The 27,743-nt window shown below is 35.1% G+C and overlaps 1 protein-coding gene across 2 annotated transcripts in view; it reads right to left on the bottom strand.

Annotated features, from left to right (window-relative positions):
• LOC115217187 (WD repeat-containing protein 26) overlaps nt 1-21,117 on the bottom strand; it is a 47,599-nt gene extending 26,482 nt beyond the window's left edge. Inside the window, exons 1-2 of one of the 2 annotated variants that reach the window (XM_029786821.2) lie at nt 20,565-21,117; nt 18,029-18,128 (exon numbers count right to left, since the gene is read on the bottom strand). In XM_029786821.2, the coding sequence (XP_029642681.1) occupies nt 18,029-18,128; nt 20,565-20,767 (303 nt within the window). In that variant the 5' untranslated portion in view covers nt 20,768-21,117. The remainder of the gene's footprint in view (nt 1-18,028; nt 18,129-20,564) is intronic. The other variant, XM_029786820.2, reaches the window with a different exon arrangement.
• Between the last annotated feature and the right edge of the window lie 6,626 nt (nt 21,118-27,743).

Genomic DNA, 27,743 nt, shown 5'->3' with positions numbered 1-27,743 from the left:
TCACAACACTTTAAAATGAATGAAGTTATATTCAGCATACACCAGTCACATACTGTGACATATTTGGAATACTTTAACTAATTACAACTTAATTGCAAATGAATGGAAATAAAAGAAAAATATTCTCTACATGCGTGATATTTTGTATAACTATTGTAGACACATCATCATCAATTAACGTCCGTTTTTCATGCTGGCAAGCAGGAGGGCTGCACCAAGTTACAGTCTGATTTGGCTTGGTTTCTACAGCTGGATGCCCTTCCTAATGGCAGCTACTTTACAGAGTGTGCTGGGTGCTTTTTACATGCCAATCCTCCTCAGCAGAGGGAGCAGCATTAATACTTCAACAGTGGAGAATGGATCTTCTTGAGGACAGCAAAGTGCCAGATATCTCCATCCCTTCCATAAGGTTCAGTGTCCAGAGGTCATCCTTCAGAACTTCATTCAATGTCTTCCTGTATAACCCTCTACCAAGAGTTCCATCCACTTTGAGTGATTGGCATTTCTTTATGGTGCTGTCTACATCCATCCACATCACATGACCAAACCAGTGCTAGTTTCTAAATTAGTCTATGAGTAAAGAAACCTATTGTATTTTGATTATGATGTGAATGATATACAGCAATGCCTTGATATATGAGTTCCCAGAGACACTCGTAAAGCAGAGCAATGTTATAAATCATGATTTGTTCCCAGAAAAATATTTTACCTATAAAATTTATAATACTCATAAATAAATGGCAACAAAACAACAGTAGAATGTAAAGAAATTTTATGTAAAGTATAAAGAATGTCAAGATCATTTGTAATAAAAATTATTATTATAATTGTTTTCTGAATCACTTTCACTAGACTCACGCACACCAATTGTAGATGTGATCGCCAATTCACAAGTACTCGTAGACGGAATTGTAGATTTCTTTTTAGTAATCAATCAAGCTTACCAACTGGACAAAAATAGTGGTATCTACTTTCTTGTTTGTTCAATGTTGGATGGCAGGGAATGATAGTTAACAGGGCAGCAAAAGAAGAAAAAACCCATCGTTTGCAATTTTAAGCAAAATAAATTATTGATGGAAAAGTAATGTCTTCAGCAGAAGGAAATGTTATTTGATACACACACTCGCACACAAAATTGTACCATAATCTAAGAATGATGAATATGTCTAATTCAGGTCTGTAAAACACATTCTTAAATAAAGTTAACTATTCTCACTGTGTGACTTGTCACTTAGTCATGCAGTGGGACTGAGCCCCGAAGCATGTGATTGGGAAGCAAAGCTCTAACTACAGTCATGCGAAACCTTATTACATGTATATGAGTGAGACTTTGTCCACACTGCTCCACTCACAGCCTGACAAGTGTTGAATTGTTTACATCCCAATTACTTAGCAGCTCAGCAAAAGATAATGAGACAATGACAGAATAAATACCAAACTTTAAAAATAAAAGCATACTGGGAAAGATTTGTTTGACTAAACCTTCTAAGGTGGTGTCCCACCGTGGCTGTAGTCCAATGACTGAAATAAGTAAAAAGCTAAGATAAATGATTATCAGATATAAATTCTATCAGAGATTTTAATTCATTTGTTTAGTATGTTTTTCCATGCTAGAATACTTCAGACAGGAATTGATTGAGACAGGATTTTACACCAAGATGCTCTTTCTTTTATTAAACTTCATTTGTTTTTCAAGCTAAGAAATCTTTTTTTTTTTTTATTCCACAGGTCATCGAAAGTATAAAACAACTATTTATAGTGTCAACAAAGAATGGAAACATCACCATCAATTTCACTCAGTAACAAGTGAAATATCCTTTCTACTATAAGCGAAAGGCCTGAAATTATGGGGGAGAGGCCTAGTTGATTACATCAACCCCCAGTAATCAACTGGTATTTATTTTATCAACATCTGAAAGAACGAAAGGCGAAGTCGACCTTGGTGAGATTCAAACTCAGAACAAAGTCAGGAAAAATGCCACTAAGCATTTTGCCCAGCATGCTAATAATTCTGCCAGCTCACCACCTTAATGTGACAAGTGAAATATCAGCACACATTCATATGCAAAAATACACACTCACATACATATCAACAGACTTTTTTTTTACAGTTTCCATCAAACAAATTCACCAACAAGGCATTAGTCAGCTCAGGGTTATAACAGAAGACAGATACTGAAAGTTCTGTACAGTGGAATTGAACATGAAACTGTGTGGCTTGTGAAACTTCATCATCATGCACCTATGTATGGTTAAAAAGTTCCTCCTCAAAAATGGCAGAAACTGCCAAATGTTTCTACTTTTCTCTAGCTTCAAATTATGAACTGAGATAAAATTTTAATGAAATAAAACTGTTATAATGTGACAAAGATAATGGATCTAATCACTAACCATTTAACTGCAATAACATAATAGATTTATTATTTAAGAAATTTACATGCAGGCTTCAGGTTCAATCATACTGCATGGCACCTTGAGCAAGTGTCTTCTACTATAGCCTCAGGCTGACCAAAGCCTTTTGAATGGATTTGGTAGACAGAAACTGAAAGAAATTCATTGCACACACATGTGTGTTGTATGTAAGTATCACTGCCAGACAGTGTCGTTCATTTCTATTCTTCTGTGAAAAACACGTCCAGCCAAGGAGAAATATTACCTTATATGGAAACAGGTAAGGATTGGCAAAAATGGCATCCAGCTGTAGAAAATCTGCCTTGATCAATTCCATCCGACCCATACAAGCATGGAAAAGTGGATGTTAAAACAATCATGATTAAGATCTATTATTCACTAACATTGATAGCAAAATATATTTCCCAAAGCAGGAATCCATATGTTTGTGTATATGGCTAACACATTATACATACATAACATATACCCCCAAATGCTGTCAGACAGTAAAAACAAGATTATTTTTAACATCTGCTTTCAATTTCAAGAAAGAAATTGAACTAAAAAATACAAATTAGTTTTTCGTCTTGCTTTTTTCTTTTTTGTCCCCAAGTAGATTTAGAATTAACTTAGACATTGTCACCATCATTTTTATGTTTACTTTTAATGTGTTGGCATGGATTGGATGAGATTCATTGAAGCAGTATATGGTCACATAGCCTTCTCACCATCAACTCTTATTTTTTTTTTTCAATTATTTTTATTCTGCTAGTCTTCATATGTCAAAACTAAGAAGATGTAAACATAACATCACTGTAGCCCAAATAGTGTCAATGTCAAGACATGATGAAATAAATAATCATACACATTATCATACACACACACACACGTATGTATATGTATGCATGTATAAACACATTTATATGACGTAGAACATGAAGGGGAGGTAACCAAATACAAAATATTGTGCTGAATCACTACAATTCAACTGCCATATTGGACATTTTTAACACATATATATACACATATACATATATATTTATCATGTATATACATACACACATAATATATACACAGACTTATACACCCACACATAACGGTCTTCTGTGCAGTTTCCATCTATCAGTTTCACTCATTGGTCAGCTCAAAGCTACATTAGAAGCCACTGCCCAAGGTGCCACATATTAAGAAGGAACTCAAAACCATGCAGTCTCAGAATAAACTTTGTAATCACACACACAGCCACGCCATATACTTTTTATTGTATATTTATTTTACATCTTTTTTTTTCCTTTCAAAGTAATTGTGTATAGGACAGATATCCAAAGTATGGCTATAAATATATTGTTGGAACAATTATTTATGGTTATATGTTTTCTCCCACTACAGACCACTTAATTATGAATTATGTAAGAGTGGTAATTACCATTGGTTCACCAAACTGAACTCCCTAACTATTTGATCATTCACTACCAATAAGTCCAAAATTTTAACCCTTTTGTTACTATATTTCTGTTGAAATACACAACGTTTGTTTCAATTAATTTTGAAAATAATTAATAATTTAGTAAAATAACTGTGATTAAGCTGGCGTTTAGAACTATGATGATAATGATGAACATGAAATTTTTATGGAAAGTCTTAGTTTTGATCACTTAAAAACAGAGGTTTTAACACAGAGCCAAGGGATGGTCCCAGGCGAGTTGGTATCGAAAAGGTTAACCCATTACATAGAGGCAGAGATTATAATTATTCAACACAGCAACAATAAACTAGAAAAAAAAATGCTTAATTGCACCAACAGCCAAAGCCATTTCTGGGAACAAGATCTACAAACATAATACTTCAAAATTTATTTCTGCAGATATCAACAAGAAAAATATCAGACCAATTAAAGTGTTACTAGTTTGACAAAACAAATTAATCTAATACAATAATTAAACAAATATTTGATATTTATTTAGTTGTTGACCTTTCACTGTTTATAAAACAAGTACAATTTCAAAAGTTTCTATTAAACATACAAATAGTAATTAAAGGTTTTAAACTAAAAGTAGCATAATTTGAAGGTGAACTTCACTCTGAACTTAGTCACAGTATAATGGTTGAAACCACAATCAAATACTTGTAGGAACACCATATTTTGTTACGCAATCATAATATACTATACACAGTCAAAAATGTGTCCTACTGTATTAGCAGTGCTAGCCGGCACTGATTTGTTACGTTTTGTATCCAGATACATCTAATGTAGACAACAATGCAATTGAAGGTGCTGAAAAAGAAGCAAGAATTAGATTAGACATATTTGGATACAAAACATCATAACAAATCCATGCTGGCTACGATTTCTATGAAAAAGGTTATCTAGAAATAACCTTAAAATGATTTAATAGCACTGCGAACACCATAGAACACAGTATTGATTTATGAAGTGTTTAATATACTTTGTAGTATAGTATATTATGGTTGCCTAATGTAATAGTGTCCCTACATGTATATACCATCTGCCAGGAAAGTGTTTAATATGTAAAATTGGTATATTCAATAATGTTAGACTTATGTTTAGTGGCTATTTAAGCAATGAGTTTGTGAATGGTTAATGGGTTGGATGTGGTGTTGAAGAAGGAGCAAGAAATCCTGCTATATGCATATTTACACATTACCTATTTTTCCATCTTCAATCACATTCTTGCTTGCATTAAACATATTTGGATATGAAATGTCATAACAAATCAGTGCTGGCGAAAAATTTCTACAGAAAATCTGTAGAGATAAACTTAACCATGATCAGACAGACCTGTAATTAATAGGGTTCTGTTCTTACTTTTTAGGTCTAAGACTACATTATCTAATGCTTTGTTCACTTATTTTCCAAAAGCAGGGTTAGGTTCAAAGGAAGAGTAGGGCTACTATTTCTAACAGATTAAGTAACCAAATGGAGGTTCCTTCTACCTATATTTGCCCTTATGTAAAATAGCATTGGATCCCCTACACAACCTACCCAATCACCTTTACTATTTCACTCTCTCTCTCTCTAACCCTTCACACAAATCCCGTCCATACTTCTTCCCTCTGCCCCCGACAGTGTCAACTCTATTACTCTCTTCACTACCACTCTCCTTGGAAAATAAACCTGTATCTCTTATCACCTTGCCAAAAATCATTGTATACTCTTACTCTCTCTCTCCCATTTTCCTTTCAGTTGTCGGAGCTCTTTAGTATTGCAAGTTGCCAAGCAAGGGTTAAAATTTTGGACTTATTGGTAGTGAATGATCAAATAGTTAGGGAGTTCAGTTTGGTGAACCAAAGGTGCCATGAAAATAAAGGAAAAAAAAAAAACCTCCAATACACTGTAAAGTGATCGTGTTAGGAAAGGCATTCATTTGTAGAGACCATGCTAAAGCTTAGATGTTAGAACACAATTTGATTCATCAGATCTTGTCAAACCATCCAACCCATGCCAGCATGAAAAGCAGACATAAAATGATGATGATGAATTAATGCTTATGCTGGGACATCATGTGCTTGGTATAGTCAACTTTTGATTAGTAATTATTTTACTGTCCTTTGAAGAGTGAAAGACTAAGCAGACCTATTAATCGATGATATTTAACCTCAGAACATAAAGGGAGGTAACCAAATATAAACTTTTTTTTGATAAAACACCACAAAGCAACTGCCATATTCAAACGTTATGTCACTTTTAAATATTATAATTGGAATCGTTTCAACTGAATTCAGTAAAATAATGGGTTAAATTATCAACTTCAACATTTGAGGCAAAACCTGAATTTATTTATTCTCAGTTTTAATATTTAATTGCTTGAATATCCACTGAAGTGTGTTCAAGCTTAAGTACTTCAACATGTGGTACCTTACTCTTTAATGTTAGTCAATTAGTTTCTCTTAAATGAACTTACAGACGTTTATAATTTTGCATACCTATGCTACACACATTAATTTTAAAATTGCATTCATTTACAACAATCATGCAATGTCAAGACAACAAAAAGATTTTTTGAAAGATGGATATTGAATATTGTTGTCCAAGACATTATATCTCATGATAAATTTGCTGAATCTGTGCTGAACTGAGGCTAAATAAAAACTACAATTAAATGTACAGTTTCATTGTGGCAATGATCAGTAACAAATATCAAAACCTTTTACCAGACCTAGAATCCTATTTACTACTGCCACCCTGAGCATGTAAAGTACACAAATCTTTACACAATGCATTAATCATTACATTCACAATGGCTGCAAGGTTTAAAACGTTAGCTACTGACAATTTACTTGTGAAGTCAAGAGATTAAGCCAGACATTGTGTTATGCTTGATTTTGGTACATAACTCTGCTTGCCTCAGTATGCATAACTGACAAAAAAAGATTCCATTCCTAATTCAGAATTGAAGTTAATTGGAAGAATATCCTGTAGGAAAATAATTAAGCAATATGCAAAATGTTCTATTTTGAAACACCATCTTATCAACCCTTTTCTTACTGTATTTATTTTGAGATGCTCTGTGTTTCTTTCAATTACTTTAAATAGAACAAAGAATTTAGTAAAATAACTTAGTTATCGTAAAGCTAGTGTTAGGAACATAAATTGTGATTAAAGTCTGGAAGATTTTAATTAAAAGCTTGTGAAAACAAGACATTTGTACTCAGAGTCAGAGCTGGTTTCAGCCGGGTTGGTCATGAAAGGGTTAAGCTACCACAGTAAAAATGATCATAGAACAATAATGTAAATACTTTTTGTCTTAAGAGGGTGTATGTATATCTTATGCAAAACCTTTACTAACAAAATGACTACATTCAACAACGGCTCTCTGAGATCTATTTCCATTTCTACTGAGTCAAGTTTGCACCAATTAACCCATTATCTGTCTAAAGAATTTTTATGAATTTGTCCTAAACATCCATGCTTGTTTTCAGGCTTTTAGTTAACCCTGTTTCATATGTTCTGAGTAATATAAAGTTTCTATTTATCAAATCTTACAGTAGACACTTGCCTAAGATGCTGAGCAGTGGAACTGAACCCAAAACCACATTCTTGGTTGGGAAGCAAGCTTCCTAGTCACACAGCCATGCCTGCATCTATATAAAGTTTTTCACTTTTTAAAAACTTTTAAGTATTCAAGAACAAAGAATTTACTTAATTAGTTTCAAAAACCTACAATGATTTAAACCAATCAGCTCAACTTTTACTGGCCCCTACTTCACCAAGAACAACTGAAACTTTCCTACATAATCCCTATAAAGTATGCATGCCTTTTTAAAGAACAATACAACTAAAAGGAAAATAGTAAAATAATATGACAACAAAAATTTCCCCATATACCGTATTATATAATGTATAAGGTGTATATTAACATAGTTAAGTCTTCTAGTAAAGGCCACTTTGGATTAAAGAATTTTAATCAAAATTTTCAGATCAGAAACTGGAAAAGGCCACTTTGGATGAAAGAATTTTAATCAAAATTTTCAGATCAGAAACTGGATTATCACAGTCAAAACAACATACTTTCCTTTCAAAGTACAGGTGCATCATAAACTTAAGTATTAATTTAGGTGTAGCTATGACTATGTGGTTTAGAAGCTTCCTTAGCAACCATGTGTTTCTAAGTTTGCTCCCAGTGCACAGTACCTTGGGCAAGTCTTTTACCATAGATACAGATTGATCAATACCATGTAACTGAAATGTGGTAAACAGAAGCTGTACAGAAAAATGTGTCTCCACACAGATTATAGATTAAGTTCTACTTTTTAACATGTTTATCAATGCTATTCTCTTATTCTTAATAAAAAACAATTAGACAAAAACAAACTGGATTGGTTCAGTTTGACAGCAATAGGTAATCCCAACTTAGATATGCTGATGACCTAGTTCTCATAGTTGAATCTGTAGTAGAATTAGAGCAGAAATTCCAGATATTCGTAAGTGAATCTATAGTAGAATTAGAAAAGGAACTTCAGATACTGAGACAAAACCTAGAAACAAATGGTCTCAAACTTAGCAAAGAATAAAGTTTTAATAACTAGGGCAAAAACAGAATGTTACTACGACTCTGGGAACTGGCTATGCTTGATATGAAGAAAAGGAGTAGGTAGAAATTCTATAGGGTTTACACAGTGTAAACTATGAATGGAACATATTAGTCACATACAATGCCTACTTCCTTCAAGAGTTTGCATTATATAGTACCATGAAGAAAGTAGACACCATTTGCAGCAGAGGCCCAAGAGCAACAAGCACTTATAGCAAACACCCTAATGGCTCCCTAAAAGTAGTTGATAACTTTATTTCTCTTATGCCCTAATTTAGCAGTGGAGGTGGGTATTCCAAAAGGAAAGTAGCCTGAATAAGAATAGTTTGAGAGAAGTTTAGGGAGCTATAGCTTCTACTGGTAACAAAGGTTTTCTCTCACAAAGTAAATAGCAAATTGCATTGTTTTGAACACAAAGTGGAATGTAGAGGATTTACAAACACTAGAAAGAAATGAAGCAAGCATTCTCCACTGGATATGTATTGTTAGTTAACTTGAATGATGGAGCACAAATGAGTTGAGAGAAAATTTGGCTGTAAGAGGCACGAGATGTAGTACGAAAGAGAATAGAGTGTGCTGGTATGAGTATGCAATGCATATGGAGGATGGCAGCTGCATACAGTGCAAGGTTATAAAAGTGAATGGAACCTAGGAAGATATGGATGAAGTGGTAAAGGTTGATCTTAGGATGCTGAGCTCACAGAGGAGATAAAGGACCAAAATGATTAGCAACAAGCAGTGCTGTAGAAGACTTGCCCACTTGTACAAGTACAGTGAAATAAACATACACTGAGTCATTCACACAATGTGTCTTGAGTCTCTTTCAGCTTTCCACTCTCTCTCTCTCTCTAACACTTTAGCCTTGTCTACCACTGTTCATGTAGGAAGGGATCACATTGGACTGAACCATATTCATTTAGCCCACCATCCTTATTGTTGTTCTGTTTTTGTCCATCATTATCCTTACACATAAAGGATTGCATTGAATCAGCTTCTTTCTGATACACCCATCACATACTTTTTGCGCTGCCAGTCATCACACCCTCTCCCCAGGACTACTCACTATTGACAACCATCACCCCCATTTTTATTACTATCAAACACTCTTCCTCTCTCAATTCTCTCTCCAACAAACATGCAGCTGCCATCATTGTCTCTCTTCCATTATTCTTACCTCTAACACTTTTTCATATCAATTATAGTTTCTCCCACTGCTCTTTTCATGCAGTCATTTACAACTTCTATGCTATAAAGTGACTCAAGAAGCCCTGACTGGTACCATGTGAAATACAACAATAAAATACAAACCAATTGCTTTAGTAGTATAAACAAAATGTTTAAGAAATTAAGTACATGGTAGTCCTCCAGGTTATAATACCAAATCTAACATGTACAAGAAGATTTGAAGACATCTGAATGAACAAAATTAATGATAACTTTAGATATAAGTACCTGTCAGGGTCCTATCTATGAATTAAATAAATTTCCCAAGGGTAAAGGAGCCTCCCACTACTTTTGACAAAGCTGCAGGGAAGGCAGCTCCTTTAAGAGACAGATTCTCTGACATAAAACTCAGAATCAAAATAGTACCAGTCATCTTCCAAAGCTTGTCACTGGAACCTGCTATGGTGATAGAGAGAGTAGCAAAAGAGTTTTTGTCACTTAAATCCAATGATGTACAGATGACTGTCATTTCATTTCTTGATCCATTTTGCATTTTGTAAACTCCTATGGTGATGGATATCTGCACACATACAAGGATGAAAGTAAATCAAAGCAATAAGGCTGAATGCAAGATAGATGGTTATCATCTGACAGGATGAGGCAATCATCAGATAATACAAATATGGGCACACATACATATAAATCTATTACACTGGCCAAATTTCTCTGGTGCTTTGAAACTCATACCTTTTCTTCGGTATATTCAGGATTAAGATTCCAAATATACCATCAGTTTTGACACACCAGATCATATTTGATTAAGTCTGGAAATGAAAACCACGTTTTTCATTTTAGAAATGTGCACTTCAAATGCCATTTCTACACAAGTATATACTAGTCATAAAGTCACCCACAGACATGTTCCAGTCTCTGGGTCACAGATACACTGTCTTCTGTCTCTGCCATTTCTAAGGTTTAGAGATACCACCTACTTCTTTATAAGCTGACATATCCATTCATGCATTGAAATTAGGAACCCCAACAGAACCAAACACTCTGGTGCATTAGATGTTGGATATATTCAGAGTGCTGATTCAAAATATATCTTTAGTTTTGCCCTATCAGTTCTAATCAATCATGTATTTTGATACAGAAATAACATAAATATTAATTATATAACAGATGCTATTAAAACAATGTAAGGTGCAATTGGGATAGCTTATTTCAGACAAGAAGATGCACTGGCATATATAAAAATGTATGCTGTATTTCCAAAACTATAACTGATGATATATTTGGAATCAGCACCCAAAATATACCCAAGAGTAGGTCTAACTTTTAAGGCACCAAAAATATGCACCAGCCAGTATTAATATACAGAGATATGTAAATATGGATGGACATGTACATTATATGTATACTGTAGTAGAATTAGAAATATAATTCCAGGTTTGGAAGCAAAACCTGGAATCAAAGGATCTTAAAATGAACTTAAATCTGACCCAAGTTTCAGTTAATAGGGAAACAGACAATCCCTTGGCCTTGTTCTTTATAAAGAAAAAGAGTAGGTATGAATTCCATATAGAGCGCTCAGTGCAAACTATGGACACTTAAGAGGTACTGTGGAATCACAGGAAGACTAACAGAGAAAGTAGAATTTATTTATGGCAGATATAAATGAGCAATAATCAATAAGAACATTCAGGAAATAGATGTTCTGGAAAACCCAAGAGGCTCCCTAGTAGTAGATAGTTTCTATAACCTAGGTGAGCTAATTAGCAGTGAAGGTGGATGCTCTGAAAGTATAGTTGCTAGAATAAGAGTTGGTTGGAGAAAGTTCAGAGAACTATTACCTCTGTTGATGTGGAAACTAGAAAGAAATTAAACAAGCATGCTCCATGGATGTGCAACATCAGCGTGCATGTACAACAAAGTACAAATGTGCTGATAAAAAAAAATGGGCATAACAGACACCAGACATGGTGCATGCTGATATGGTTATGTGATGCAGATGGATGTGGACAGCTGTATAATGAAGTGCTGATCAGTAAACATAGAAGACGTTTGTGGAAGAGGGAGACCCACAAAGACATGGGATGAAGTGGTGAAGACAGACCTCAATATGTTGAATCTCTTCAAAAAGTTGACAAGGGAATCATGATGAATGACAATATGTTGTGCTTGAGAAGACCTGTCCATCTCAGCAGAAGTAAGGTTCTATCAAGCCTCCCCAACAGCTCATCTTTCCTTCACTTCCCCTCAGCTGAACTGATATTCTCTTCATCCAACTCATGTCACACAATTCTCACTCTGGTGGACTTACCAAAAAACCCACCTTTTCAGCTCTTCTATCCTATCCTCTCTCACATATTCACCTTGTACCTTGGCCTCACATCTCTCTATCTTTTCAGATGAGCAATCCAAGTATTCACCTCTTCAACAAGACACCTGTTCCTGATACTCTTGATTTCTTCTCTCTCAATTCTACACCCGACTCAGTTAAGGAGTCTTGTCTTGCAGGCACTTGGTGACCTCACCAGTGCTGGTGTCATGTAAAAAGCACCCAGCGCACTCTGTGAAGTGGCTGGCATTAAAAGATATCCAACTGTAGAAACCACGCCAAAGAAAAACATTAGAACTTGGCACAGCCTTCTGGCTTGTCTGTTTATGCTGAACTATCCAACCCATACCAGTATGGGAAAAAGGACATTAAATGGTGATAATGATAATTATGAGAAGATGCATGGCAGTGTAACTATGAAGTTTGCAACCACCACATCTGTGGTTTAAATAAAGTCTCATGACATTTTGTTGTGAGAAATTGCAGAAACACTTTTGTGTGTGTGCACACTCAGCTAAATATAGGTAGATGTGTGTACTATGTGAATCAATGTGTTAGACAGAAAAGGCTGTGTCCCTAAAGTGATGGGAAACAACACATGAACCTAGACCAGGAGCACTGCTCCTTCCACTGGACATAATAAATTTAAAAATAGGAACTTGCTTGGAGCAATACAAGTAACTGAAGGAAGTCCCGTACGTTGATGGCCTAGTTTTATAGCTAAATCTATAGAAGATTTAGATAAGAAATTCCAGATAACAAAGCAAAACCTAGGCTTGGAGACCACAAGGTAAACTTAAAGACTAATGTTTTAGTAAGTAGCAAAGAAGACAGGTTCCTGCCAGTGTCAGGCAAATGGACAAGCTCAATATCCAAAAATGGAATTACATGTCTAGTGTATATTTTTTTTTGTTGTTTGTTCCTTATCAAGCCATGCCTGCTTCCTAAGGGCCGGTTTCCCAGTTTCCTTGGCATATAGGTTCCCCACCTAGACAGGACGCCAGTCTGTCGCAGGTGAACTGCAAGATGCAGGAGGAAAGAGTGAGAGAAAGTTGTGGCGAAAGAGTCGGCTGAAGTTCGCCATTACCTTCTGCCGGAGCCGCGTGGAGCTTAGGTGTTTCGCTCATAAACACACACATCGCCTGGTCTGAGATTCAAACCTGCGATCCCTCGACCGCGAGTCCGCTACTCTAACCACTAGGCCATGTGCCTCCACTCTAGTGTATATTAAGAATGCACAAACAGTGTAGTGGGATCATAGGCAGGCTGGCAAAAGCAGAGTTTGTATATGGAAGCAGAAAGAATAATAAGTCCCTTCAAATGCTTGCAAGGCTAACTGAATGTAGTTGGTAACTTTTGCTATAAATGTAACCGAAATAGCAATGGTAAGTGGGTGTTCGGGAAGTAAAGTAATCAGAGTAAGAATAGGCTGGAAAAAGTTCAGGGACTTATTATCTGTGCTGTTGAAAATGGTTTCTCTCTCAGAGTAAAAGACAAATTGTATGATGCTTGTATAAGAGGTACAAGCTAAATGGTAGTGAGACTGAAGGAGAGCTGGCAGAAACGTTAGCACACCGGGCGAAATGCTTAACGGTATTTCGCTTGTCGTTACGTTGTGAGCTCAAATTCCGCCGAGGTTGACTTTGCCTTTCATCCTTTCGGGGTCGATAAATTAAGTACCAGTTACGCACTGGGGTCGACGTAATCGACTTAATACCTATGTCTGTCCTTGTTTGTCCCCTCTATGTTTAGCCCCTTGTGGGTAATAAAGAAATAGGTAGTGAGACTGAAGACATGCAATGGCTTGAGAGAAATGAAGCAAACATACTCAACTGGATGTGTAGCAATGTTTGCATGTATGAAGAAGAGATCACAAATGAGATGAGAAAAAAGCTTGATCTGAGAGGAATCAACTGTGTGCACAATAGACGAGACTGCACTGGTATGGGCACACAATGCATATAGAGGATGTTAGTTGTATAAAATGCCACACACTTGAAACATATGGAACCTTTGGGAAGAAGTAAACCAAGAACGACATGAGACAAAGTGTTGTAGACTGATGTGATAAAGCTGAACTTCACAAAAAAGTGAGACAGAACCAAGATGTTTGGCAAAATGCAGTGAAGGAGAAGACCCACTTGCTGATGTGAGCATGGTAAAATAGTTGTTAGAATGAAGGTGGATGGTTGAAATGTCTATCTGATACGTTTAAATTGGGTCTCTCACCCTTATATTCCCTTTAAGACTTCATCCACTGTCCTCTTTGTTACTTCCTCATCAATCACCCTCTCTCTCCTCCTATTCACTGTATCATACTGCCATCTACCATACAAGATGGTAACATTTGATCAGTTCATATTCATTCCCTCCACTATCAGTCTTCCTGTCATCACCCTTTATCACTCTACCTCTCTTCCACCACCCCTCTATCAACTATCATAACACTTGTGTAATGAGTGATGCTATGTAGTCCATCCACTATCATTTTCTCTCTCCCACGACTATTCTTTGGTAGCTACTACCCTCATCTACCATAGGCCATCTCTATTCATACACATCGCTCTTCTTTTACCTGCCTGGTCATCACCACTCTCTCTTCTATTCACTCCATTGGTCATGTTTACCTTGAAAGAATGGAGACAACAGACTAGAGAGATCCCGTTTGTCTTGTCAAGGATATAATTTCTCTAGTGCTATGATAAAATGCATCCAGCCACAGAAATCATACCCAAAATGGAACGTACAAGTAATAAGATATGGTCCTCTTGCCAACCTAAAGGAGAATAAAATGCATCTTGTCAAACACACAACACTATAAGAGCATCTGACCATAAAATCCTGCCCGAATTCCTCGTTCAACTAATGCTAGCAAGGGAAAACAGATGCTAAATGGATATACACATACAAACACGATGATGAAAAATAATATTAGTAAAAATCAATAATTATTATGAATGGATAAATTGCTGAGATTTCAATATCAATTCGTGTAAACATTGTTGGCGTTAGGAAGGGCATCCAGCTGTAGAAACACTGCCAGATCAGACTGGAGCCTGGTGCAGCCCCTGGCTTCCCAGACCCCGGTCAAACCGTCCAACCTGTGCTAGCGCGGAAAACGGACGTTAAATGATGATGATGATTGTAAGAGAAACTGGTAATTGAACCAAGTATTATAGCTTGCTGAACTTTCCTGGATCAAATCCAGTGATTTGCATCATAAAGTAACAGCTGGGGCTAGCTTTGCCTTTCAAAAATCAAAGGTTAACAAACTATACCTTAACAAAAACTGTCATTGGGCTTATTACTACTAAGAGTAATGGTAGTGTTATTATTACTACTACTATTATTATGATTATAACTACCACTGTTACTGTTTAGTCCCAGATCATACCTAATTGAAGAGACCTAAAATCAAAATGTATTCCAGCCATGATCATCCTTGTTTTGATTAGGTATAGTGTCGTCCCATACAACATTCTCCAACAAGTCATATTATTTAAGAGGTTAGGGGTGTGAGTTAAAGATTTAGTTGTTATTTCTAGCTGATTAAGAAACCATGTAGAGTTATTACGATTATTGCTCGTGACAGAGCTCCGTTTATGGGCAAACTAGTAGAGTGCTAGAAAAAATACTTTTGTGTTATTTCACTGCAACCCCATTACAACCTAAATTCATCCTCTTCGACTTTGCCTTTCAACCCTCCATAGAGGTGGGGAGTTGATGAAATAAAGTACTCGTAACGTTGAGAGTTAAATGGGAATCACCTGAGTCAGCTAGTTGCAGAATTCGTGTCTTATGGGAGTAAGTTCTCACATAGGAGAACAGGTAGAGCAACGAATGAAACACCTTATGCAGTTTAGTTGCGTTCCTTTCCATTCTGAGTTCGAATTCTTCAAGGTCGTCTTTACCTTTCACCGTTTTGTTTGGTGCTTAGTCTCGTCGATAAAATAACAGTCGTGCACTAGGTGGGAGTCGACTGAGTTTACTATAAACACTATCTCTCGAAGTGTGTGGCTTTTTGCCCGAGTCAGAGATTGGTACGACTACTACTGCTACTATTGTGTGGGGGGGAGAAGGTAAACACATTTTGCGTGAATTTTCTTTCTTCCACACTATTCCCCCACCCCCACATCCCTACCATTATCATCCCAACCTCTACCAGGTTGTATGTATGCGTGTGTGTCAACATCACACACACACACACACACAGACACACAAAGAAATTCCACTTCAGAAAATGAAGTGTAAAACAAAACAAAAAAAAAAGAAAAACGAAGAAAAAAAAGGCAAAACAAAGCAGATTAAAAGCAGAAAAATCCTACATTATTTCGGTAAAAGACATCGTATGAACTGACCTATCTAACCAGTTACTGACATATATAATTTTAAACAGAGAACAAAAAAGAAAGAAGAAAAAAATAAAAACCCATACACACACAAACAAACAAAAAAAAAAAAACCAAGGCAGTGACAGTTAATGATGATATCATATAAATAAATATTAATACCAGTAAAGAGGACACATCATACACACAATCATCAAATTATAAACATTGCAATAATTATCGACGTAATTATTTTTCGTAGCGCTAAAAACAAAAGAAAGAAAAAAAACCTTTTAAAGTAAGATGAAGAAAAAAAGAGAATGCCTCTTCAATCTACGTTTCATTCTCTCTCACACAGACACACACACAAGTGCGATGGCGAGGTATATTTAGACAGGAGGTAAATATAATAAAAGTATAAACGTTAAAAAAAAAATAAAAACAGCAAGTCCCAAAATAAAAGAGGAAACCAGATCCAAAAAGGAAATAAGTCGAGATAAATTGAGAAAGATTAAAACAAAAGCAGAAGACAAATTAAGTAACACCAAATTAAAATACACACACACATACACAATATATAAGTATATACGTGTATGTGTACGCGCGCATGAATGAATGCATCTTACATATACGTATATCGAAAATTTTATAAACACACGCATGAATGCATCTAATGTGTATGTGTATGCATGTACGTGTATATATATATATATATATATATATATATATATGTCTGTATCTATGTGTGTGTGTATATATATATATATTGCCTATATATTTATATATACAATTTTATAGACAGGCTACGTACTGACCAACCGACATAAGGGGATAATTGTGCCAATTAGCTAACCTAGTAAGTGCATTAGCACAAAAATCAGTCTTTTTGTTACTGTCTGTGAGTATTGCTGATATTATTTCAAACCCCACTGCAGTTGATTGTGTATGCCTTTCATCCTTCTACTGGGATCGATAAAATAAAGTGACAGTCAGTCAAGTGCTAATCTCGATCCCAACTGTTCTGATAGCGTTAAAATCATTAATAATGATAATAATAATTCTTATTATTATAGTTTCTGAATTTATGTACAAAGCCAGAAATTTCGAGGGAGTAAGGAGTTCGCTAATACGATCAACCCCCGTAGTACTTTATTTGAAATTTATTTTATCGACTGTGGAAGGACAAGAACGGTAAAGTCGACTTCCGCAAGATTCGAACTCTCAACGTAAAGTAGTACAACGAAAATAATGCAGATATTTTCTCCGATGCTCTGTAGTTTCTGCCAACCTTTTGTTGTTGTTGTAGTAGTAGTAGTAGTGGTGGTGTTAGTAGTAGTAGTAGTAAGATCCAGTGATTAGGTGAGCTAATGTACGCGATTCGGGTTTCGAATCAGATGGTGGAGACATCTCTCACCAGCTGAGAGAGAGAGAAAGGTAGAGAAATAAAGGTATAAAGATCAACATTTGAATATATTCTCATTACCATCATCATTGTCGCCCTTCCCCTAAACACACATCAAACCAGGAGCAACTATCAATTTAGACAAATGGAGAAAAAGATATGTGTATGTATATGTATATATATATATATATATATATAGCGAGAGAGAGAGAGAACAGATAATAATGATACATATAAAGAATTAAAATATGAAGTTTATATATATATATATATATATATACGCATACACACACACACACAAACATGTGTGTGCGCGTATATGTGTATGCATGTATGTATATAATCTGACCTTTTCCCATTCACCATCCATGACATGCCCCCGAAATTTCGCAGCAGCGGGGTGTTCCAACATACATCCAGACTCCGACATCAACAACTCCACAGTACGACTGAAATGCATACAAAAAGAACTCATTAAATAACTCCACAGTTTAACTTGGTTGATATTTAATTAACGTTTAATGAAAAAAATGGCAACGGTAATAATAGACCTGTATAATAAACATACACAAACGAATATCAACAGATATATATATATATAAAGAAAGAGAGAGAGAGGGGGAGAGAGAAAATAATGATATACACATCTATATATATCGATACACACACACACATATATATGTATATATATATATAGGGAGATAGATACACATATATACATCTACATATGCTGATACACACAGATTATATATATATATATACACACACATACCACACATGTATATACATATATAACGAGAGGGATACAGAGATAAGCAAATAGATGAGGGTATATAATATACGTATACACTGTAAAATACATAGATTGTGTGTGTATCCCAACAACTGAAGTGCCTACTTATACACAAAATAACGAAAACCAAAACAGTAACTTTCAAATATTTTAGACAGAAAGGTTCTTGAATATAAATATAAATATATATATATATATATATATATATATATGTATACACACACGCACACATCATGTCTATGTAATGGGCGATACAATATTCTTTAAAGGACTCTTCAGTTCATTTTTTTAATGACGACAGTCTAAATAATCGTTTTAGGTTATAAAAAGGTAAGGTGCGAAATAACTGCACGAATGTATATACAAGATAGGACAGGATAGATTGTGTGTGTGTGTGTGTGTATATAGATATATATATATACGTTGTAAGTATATACAATTATACACAGTAGGTTTCCTGCCTGTTCAAGAGTATATATATATATATATATATATATATATATATATATATTCTTGAATTATATTAATGAAGAATAATGTTTTTGTTTTGGAGTGGTTTTTTTTAAAAAAATTATATGGAGAAAGATAAATTCACAATTTATTAGCTGAACGTAGGTATTTCGAAATAAAGGTTGAAAGATCTGTTTTTCTTTTTTAAAACACGGTACGTTATTGCTAGCCAATTTTAAAATTAAACTGGTATATATAAATATATACACTCACAAAATCTGTGAATATAAATAAAAGGTGATGATTTATATATGGTCTAGTTGGCTTCACATAACAGACATTACGTAGAAATTAACAGCTGTAGTCGAATTTAAAAGGGAGGATTATATAAAATACGCACACACACACACAACAAAAAAATCCACAAAATTATGTATATATATAGGTGGTAGATAGAATCCTTATATATATATACATATATATATAATATATAAATATATATATGGTGGTAGATAGTATATATATATATATATATATAATATATATATATATATATATATATGCATACATATATATAATCCCCATTTCGGGTAAACGAAGTGTATTTATTATAATTTTCAAAGACATAGAAAGAAGGGCGAATATATATATATATATAAAGGTACAAAAATCTAGATTGTTTCTACAAACTGTGAAATTTCTCGAAAAGGGTGAAAACAAGAACAATCAAAGAAAATTATGGTGATGGCGATGATAATAATAAGAATAAATATTTAAGGATTAATATGTAATGTAAATAATAATGGAGATAATGCCATTTCCTTTTAAAAGTATAATAATGATAATAGTATTTGAGAAATATAAATACTTATAATAAAAATAATAATAATAATAATAGTATTTGAAAATATCTAAGCAGATCCTGATGGTAGTGTTAATAATGTAAATATTTTTAAAAATAGTCGTAATGAAAATAAAATTTAATTTAAAAATATTAATTGTAAGTAGCATTCAAACGTAAATAATAATAATAGTCTTAAAATAACGTAAACAGTAATAAGTAATAAAAATATTTAAATGTAAATAGTAATTATATATATTAAAAAAAATTAAGTAGGCTTTATAAATATATATATACATATATATAGGAACGAGGGCTGCTGAAATGGGATTTCTGGCATATCAACAACCTATTGTATATATTTCTCCCATACATGCGTGTAATGAGTACACACACACACTCAGTGTATATATATATATATATATATATATATATATATATATATATATATATATATATATATGCACACATATATATACATATGTGTATATACACATATATATAATAGAGATTATATGTCTACATATATATATATGTATGCATACATTTATAGTTCAGATATACGTAGACATACATGTATATATAGCTCAGATATATGCATACATATATATATATATATAGTCGTATAAAAGATATGTATACATACATATATATACGATATAAATATATGTATACATACATAATATATGTGTATCTATATATAATACATATATATGCATTTGTGTGTGTGTATACGAGTGTATACATAATCTATATAAAACTAAAATGTTTTCTTCATTCAGACAGTGGAGAGAGACTCACTTCAAGCCGAGCCCACGGAGATGCTGGCCGATTAATCGAACTACGTCTTGATCCGCCTGGGACATGGTTTTCAAAAGATGTTGTCTATCTTCTAGTGTGGCCACCTCACCATTTGCCGTGGCAGAACAAGAACCGTTCTGTCGGGAAGTCGACGCTATCTCCTCGCTCTCTCCATTGTGCTGAGGGCAGCCATTCGACTGCATGTTAGCGGCTGAGACTCGTTGCTTTTTGGGCGGTGGGGGAGAAACTCCACCGTCTTCTGATTCTGAAGACGATGCCAGAATTGCCGGATTGCTTAAGTAATTTGTTGTAGCATTAATATCGCTGATCAGTCGGACCCCTTTTCCACTATGTTTTTTTTTTTCTTTGTTGTTGTTTGGTATATTGTGATGATGGTGTTGGTTGTTGTTGTTGTGGTGATTGTTATATTGGGGTTTGTTGTTGCTCTTGTTATTTGTGTTGTTTGAGTGAAGACAAGCTCCGACCAGTGCGAACACAACACAAGTTGGTGACCAAATTTGTTTTGCTCGATGACGTCAGTAGCAGTAGAGCATCATGGGAAATTCCATGTCCTTAATTCCCCCCTCTAATAAAAACTTGTATGTGTCTCCCCCGATTTAAATTGATTTTTTTTCAATAAAGACCTTCTTATCCATTTTTCACTTGGTATTCTATTATTTCTGATCTCTAATGTCGTGTATTTCTATTTTCTTTTCCCTGTCTGTTTCTCTGCCTCTCTGTCTTTTCCCTCACTCTCTCTCTCTCTCTCTCTACGTTGTCGCCAGTTCTCAATGCCGTTTTAATTTCAGTTCATACATACATGCATGCATACACACATATATAGGTGTACACTTGTGCGCGCGCACACATTCACATATATATGTGTGCCCGCGCGCGAGTGTGCATGTGTATACCTATACACACGCACAAATATATATATTTATGTATGTGTTGATAGATACATGCACACTCACACACACACATATATATAGTCGCAATATGCATACATTTATCTATCTATCTATCTATCTATCTATTTATCTATATATATATATATATATAATATATATATATATATATTATGTATATGTGTGTGTATTCATCTTTCGTACACACGCACCTATGTGTTTATATAGAGGTTATAGCTCTGAGAATGGTTTTCCTTGGCGAGGGTTTCTCCACGTTTTACGCATGACTTATCTTCCCTTAGTTTGAAGCCTAATCCGATGTCATCTGGATCAAGCATATTTATAAATACAGATGTAAATATATAACCTCGTATACAGTTGAATTAGTATTTAATCTTGAGACATAAGGCCAATTAATATAGAGAAGTAGGAGCCTAACTGAATATGCAGGGCCTCTTATATTACTGGTATTATTTTTATCGACCTACTTCTAGGGTATTGAAAGATAAGATCGTTTCTGTCTGGATTAAAGTCACAAAAAGATAAGGTCGCATTTAGATACCGTGAAATTAACGAAAAGACATCTCAATTCGCAGTCTTTTCTTTTGTATATTTCGATCGATCTATTTTGCGATCATTTCAAGGTATCATATCTGTATACGTATCTATCTATCTATTTATCTAGCTAGCTAGCTATCTCTTTTAACTTCCCCTCTCTTTCTATCTTGCACTTTTTCACCCTCTCTCGCTTTCTCGTTTGTGTGTGTCTATTAATTTATAAATTAGATTAACTATTTATCCTTTCCGATATGTGTGTGTGCTTGTATATCCTTAAGTATGATTTGAAGTTGGGAGGTGAGAGGATTTTAGAACAGGAGTAATAATTTTACCTCCTGAAGACGATCGAATAAATCACCGACCGAGATATTGAGTGAAAGAAGAACATGAGAAACGAAGTTAATAGTTCAGAATTTCTTAATTATGATAGCAATAGCTTATCTAAATATACCATTTAGCTTGCTTGGCACCTTACCATGTCAACTAGTGAGAAGGTTGTTACCTACGTGGTCGCTTAAGTTGCAAGAAATAGCAGATGCATCAGCCTCAAGTCACACCCAACGTTTTCAACTAAGAAAATACAAAACAGAAGACGTTAAATAAAGAAGTCATATACGATCCTAAAAAGATAGGATGGTCACATTTGGAAGCCCTTTCGGCAAGCTTCTGTTTGGGCTAACCACTAACAACTAACGAAATTAATGGTTATAAAGGGAATTAATAGATTCTCTCATCGGCGAAAACACTCTTTCTTCTCGAAAACAGACAAAAGTTAAAATCGTCCTTGGCGAAATTTGGAATCAGAATATAGTGGGGCGAATGTAAATTGTTATCTAGCTATCCTCGCTAACTTGGTTATCTATTTATTTTTGTCTTTTTTTATGCAGTTGACGTTTCCTTTTTCCCGTTTACTTGAATATAATAACGTACATGTTAGTGGTTCTCTCATTATTAATCCACCAGCAACACAGTTAGGTCGAAACCTGTCACGAGTTGTCTCCCGTATTTGCCGAAATATCAGGTCTGTTTGTGTATCCCTACAACAGTCGTTCTTTTAATTTATGATCTTTCCAAACTTTGGCATAATACTAGCAATTTTGGCTGATGGATTAGTCGATTACATTGACCACAGTGTTCAACTGGTACTTATTTTATCAATCCCCGAAAGAATAAAAGACAAAATCGACCTAGGCGGATTTCGAACTCGCATTGTAGAGTTGGAAGAAATGCCGCTAAGCATTTTGCCAGCTCGCCACCTTGTTCTTTTAATTTATATGTTCATACTCATTAGCCATTGCAGAAGTCACAATTTCGCTATTTGATTGCTGAAATCTTTCCAGACTGAGACATGCCTCCGTACTACTAAACATTATACATACATCCCACTGCAGTTGATATTTGATCAATTTCATTTGTGATCTTTCGAATTATGTACGTATAATGGCGGAAAATAAAATGAAAAGGAACAGAACACGTACAGTTTTCACACATTATGTATATCCAAACGATACATAATTTATTTCCTTTCACTGTGTAGTCCGTTATTATACGTACATAATACGAAAGACCGTTTATTTAATTAATGAATTTTTGTTGTTTAGATATTGCCTGTCCTCACCACTGAAGATATAATTTTAATTCAAGTTATTTAGTTTATAACATCAAGTATGATCTCACTCATTTATTAAAATAATATTAGTTATTGAGATAATGGTGACTTTTCTTCACCGCATAATTGTGGAAGCAATCGTCGGTTACGACGACGAGGGTTCCGGTTGATCCGATCAACGGAACAGCCTGCTCGTGAAATTAACGTGTAAGTGGCTGAGCACTCCACAGACACGTGTACCCTTCACGTAGTTCTCGGGGATATTCAGCGTGACACAGAGAGTGACAAGGCCGGCCCTTTGAAAATACGGGTACAACAGAAACAGGAAGTAAGAGTGAGAGAAAGTTGTGGTGAAAGAGTACAGCAGGGATCACCACCATCCCCTGCCGGAACCTCGTGGAGCTTTAGGTGTTTTCGCTCAATAAACATTCACAACGCCCGGTCTGGGAATCGAAACCGCGATCCTACGACCGCGAGTCCGCTGCCCTAACCACTGGGCCATTGCGCCTCCACCGCATAATTATTTCTGATACGAATAAATTTATTCACTCAAATAAACATTATTGTGTTTTTATGCGGATTGCGTCTCTGAATAAGTTTACCTTAGTGGTAAAATTTTTAAGTAATGTAAGAGATGAATGTCTCGAATTCTGCATCCGCCAACTCACCGCCTTTGTATGGCTGTATGATTAAGAAGATTGCTTCTCAACAATGTGGTTTTGAGTTCAGTCCCACTGCGTGATTCATTGCGCAAGTATCTTCTGCTGTAGTCCCGAGCCAACTAAAGCTTTGTGAGATGGAAACTGAAAGAAGCCCATCATTATTGATAGATAGATAGATAGATAGATAGATAGATAGATAGATAGATAGATAGATAGATAGATAGATAGATAGATAGATTGTGTGTGTGCCTTTGTATTTATGTTGTTTGCCCCCAATCACCGCTTGACAACTAGTGTTAGTTATTTTACATCCCTGTAACTTAGCGGTTCGTCGAAAACACTGATGAGATCAGTACCAGACTTAAAATAAGTACTGGGGTCGATTTGTTTCTCTAAACCCTTCAAAGCTAAACCCCAGCATGACTGAAGTCCAATGACCGAAACAGATAAATGATAAAGGGCATTAAAAGAGCAAAAACTGAGAATTATTGTTTAACTCCAGGTCAGGCTTCTTTGAACAAAGTTCAGGCTCATGTTTTAGTATATGTAGGACTTTGTTTTTTTAATGTTAGAGTTGGGTTTGTATACTATTTGCCTACATTAGTCTATTGTTGGACATTCAGCAGCCAAGAGAGAAATTTGGTAAGATCGGACAAAATTACTTCCGGATCCTGGAAAATGGATGAGACTGTCCAAATAACCAGGGGCGTGGAGCTTCTTTTTCTTGAGAGGGATCTAGAAATTTTCGGCACTGGATTAACAATTAAGCAAAATAAGCGCGTGCTTAGAGTATCAAGGGGAGTGGGGCACCATGTAAATGGTTTGTGCTACAGAAGAAATCACCTTATTATTTGCTAAAATAATATTCGGAGTGCTTTATCTCTAAGTATAGAAGCAGATGAGTTACGTAAGATTCATTTTGAAGATCTGATCAAAGACTATGCAATTAAAAGAATAGAAAACTTTTCAAATATAAATAAAGTGGAAGTATAGAAAAATAAACATTATTTTCCATCTTACTGTTTGTTTTGTTAAATTTTGAAAAATAAAAATTTATTTTATGGTTTATGTAAGCCACCTAAATCTTTTTAGTGCTTAGGGCCTCTATAGGTCTTAATCCGGCCCTGACAAGGATATAATGGGTGTGCTTTATGAGCGCTACAGAGTCATACGAATTTTCATTAAATGTCTGTTTTTATAAGTATTCGTAAAGTCGCGCAGCTTAGTGGTTAGAGTGTTACACTCACGGTCGAAAGAGCGAGGTTTGGATTCCTGTCCTGGGCGATGCCTTGTGCTCTAAATTAAACCACTTCATTTCACGTAGCTCCAGTCCGCTCAGCTGTAAATAAGTAACCCTGAAACATACTTAAAGAAATTGTGATCTCGATTGCTAATATGCCATGGAAACTAGGTTATTGGCTCTGTGAGTCCAAGGAGACTTGGCTTTGCGGGTCCGAGACTGAATTCATCCCCTCTCATAAACTCTAACAGTATCTAATTTTCCTTCAAATCGTACCCTTTGATCTTAAAAAAAAAGTTGGTTATCTGAATAGTGTAGTCCTAAACACATTACGTCTGATGTAGACATTGTAACACACTAGACCTAACATACATATATGTCTGTAGCTTATTGGATAAAAGCGTTATTAAGCTTAAATTTAAAAATAAATGTTCGAAGTTGGAGTCCATTGTTAAGATACCTAATGACGATCGAAAACGAAATTGGTTGAAATGTTGTGCGTGCGTGCGTGTGTGTGCTGTTGATGTCATAAGGATCTATAAACTCCCAGGAGGACGTAAAGTAATTATTTTGAGGCGGATAGTGGATGTCGAAGCACATAAAGTTATAGATTATTGTATGCCTTCAACTTTTTTTTTATCCAAAAGTGTTTTTGGATCTTTTCGGTTTGAACGGCAGTTTGTAACATAATTTCTAGTTAATTAAAAAAATTTAAACTTCGTATACTGGTAGAATGTGTTTATAAAACATCATTTTCTCTTGGCTTTATTGAGAAAATTCTATAGTTTGTAACATATTTCGTCTTTAATTTCTTGCATTTCGGCAATTTTAACCAATCAATTACCTCCATTGACATAAACAACATTCTGTGCCGCATGAATATGTCCCTCCTTTAAGAAACAGATTGGGTTTATTTACATTTGTGAAGAAAAAAAGATACCCTTCCCCCACCCCTAACCCTAACCCTAAAGGATATTGAACGAAACACCCTTCTTCCCAGAGGTGAATTATTCACACCCCAAAGAATCCCTCTCAACACATGGCTATGATGCTCTCCCACTACTTCTGTTCGTGATCAGAGGTACACATTTCGTCAGCCACTAAGGGACATGCTCAACTGGTTAAGGTCAAACAACTGACAAGCAAATCTGTGGTATTGAGCAGAATATTTGCTGTAGCCCATCTTTTATACCAAAACAAAACAATGTACAATAACACTTCCAATCAGTTAAGATCAGAAGCCACGAGAGCCACTGCCTGGTGCTGCATCAGGGCATTTATTATTATTATTATTATTATTATTATTATTATTATATTATTATGCATGCTTATGTGGTCCAATGTATGGACACCGATAAAACAAGTCTCACTGACCACTTTATGTTAAGAGCTGTTTTGGCCATATGCCAGATTGTGCAGCAGGACGGTCCAGCTGACTGTAAATAATGTGGAGAGTCAAACCAAGCTAAGAAGCACCACTGCCTTTGTATGCTCTGTACTACTTAATCTGTAAAGTTCAAAAGACCTTGCAAATTTCAATTCATATTGCAAAAAGCCGTGCGGAGGAAGATGGGAAACAACCACTGTGAGGTACACTTCGAAGATATGGAAAAAAAAAATCCGCCTGCACCGAATTAAATATTTTACATTTGAGTTTATTTTCTTCTTCAGTTCTGATTTCCCTCTTGGTTCGATAAAACTACAAAATCAAATGTGATCGAGATATCGTTTTTCAGAAAACCTTTGTGACTTTGGATGTCAACACGATGGACGTAACCGATTCAGTAACAAACGAAAAATACCTTGTGATGTTTAGTTACCTCCCTTTAACATCTACTTTCAACTTCGCCTGCTGTGTTTCTGTATAGATAAAATAAGTTACCAATCAAATATATTAGGATTGGTTAAATCGACTACACACCTCCAGTGTCCTTCCTCAATAAAAATTTTAAATGGTTTGAGGGTCCGGATCTTTTCGGTTTGAACGGCAGTTTTTAACATAATTTCTAGGTAACTAAAAGATTTTAAATTTCGTATACTGGTAGAATGTGTTTATAAAACATCTTTTTCTCTTGGCTTTATGGAGAAAATTCTATAGCTTGTAAGATATTTGTTATTTTTTTTCCTTCAATTTCTGCAATTTCAACCAATCAGTGACGTCTATTGAGGTAAAAAACATTCTGTGCCGTATGAATTTGTGAA

The sequence above is a fragment of the Octopus sinensis genome, linkage group LG11 (assembly GCF_006345805.1).
Source record: "Octopus sinensis linkage group LG11, ASM634580v1, whole genome shotgun sequence".
Taxonomy (NCBI): domain Eukaryota; kingdom Metazoa; phylum Mollusca; class Cephalopoda; order Octopoda; family Octopodidae; genus Octopus; species Octopus sinensis.
The sequence above is the reverse complement of the archived record's forward strand: the minus strand, read 5'-3'. Positions and strand labels throughout refer to the sequence as shown.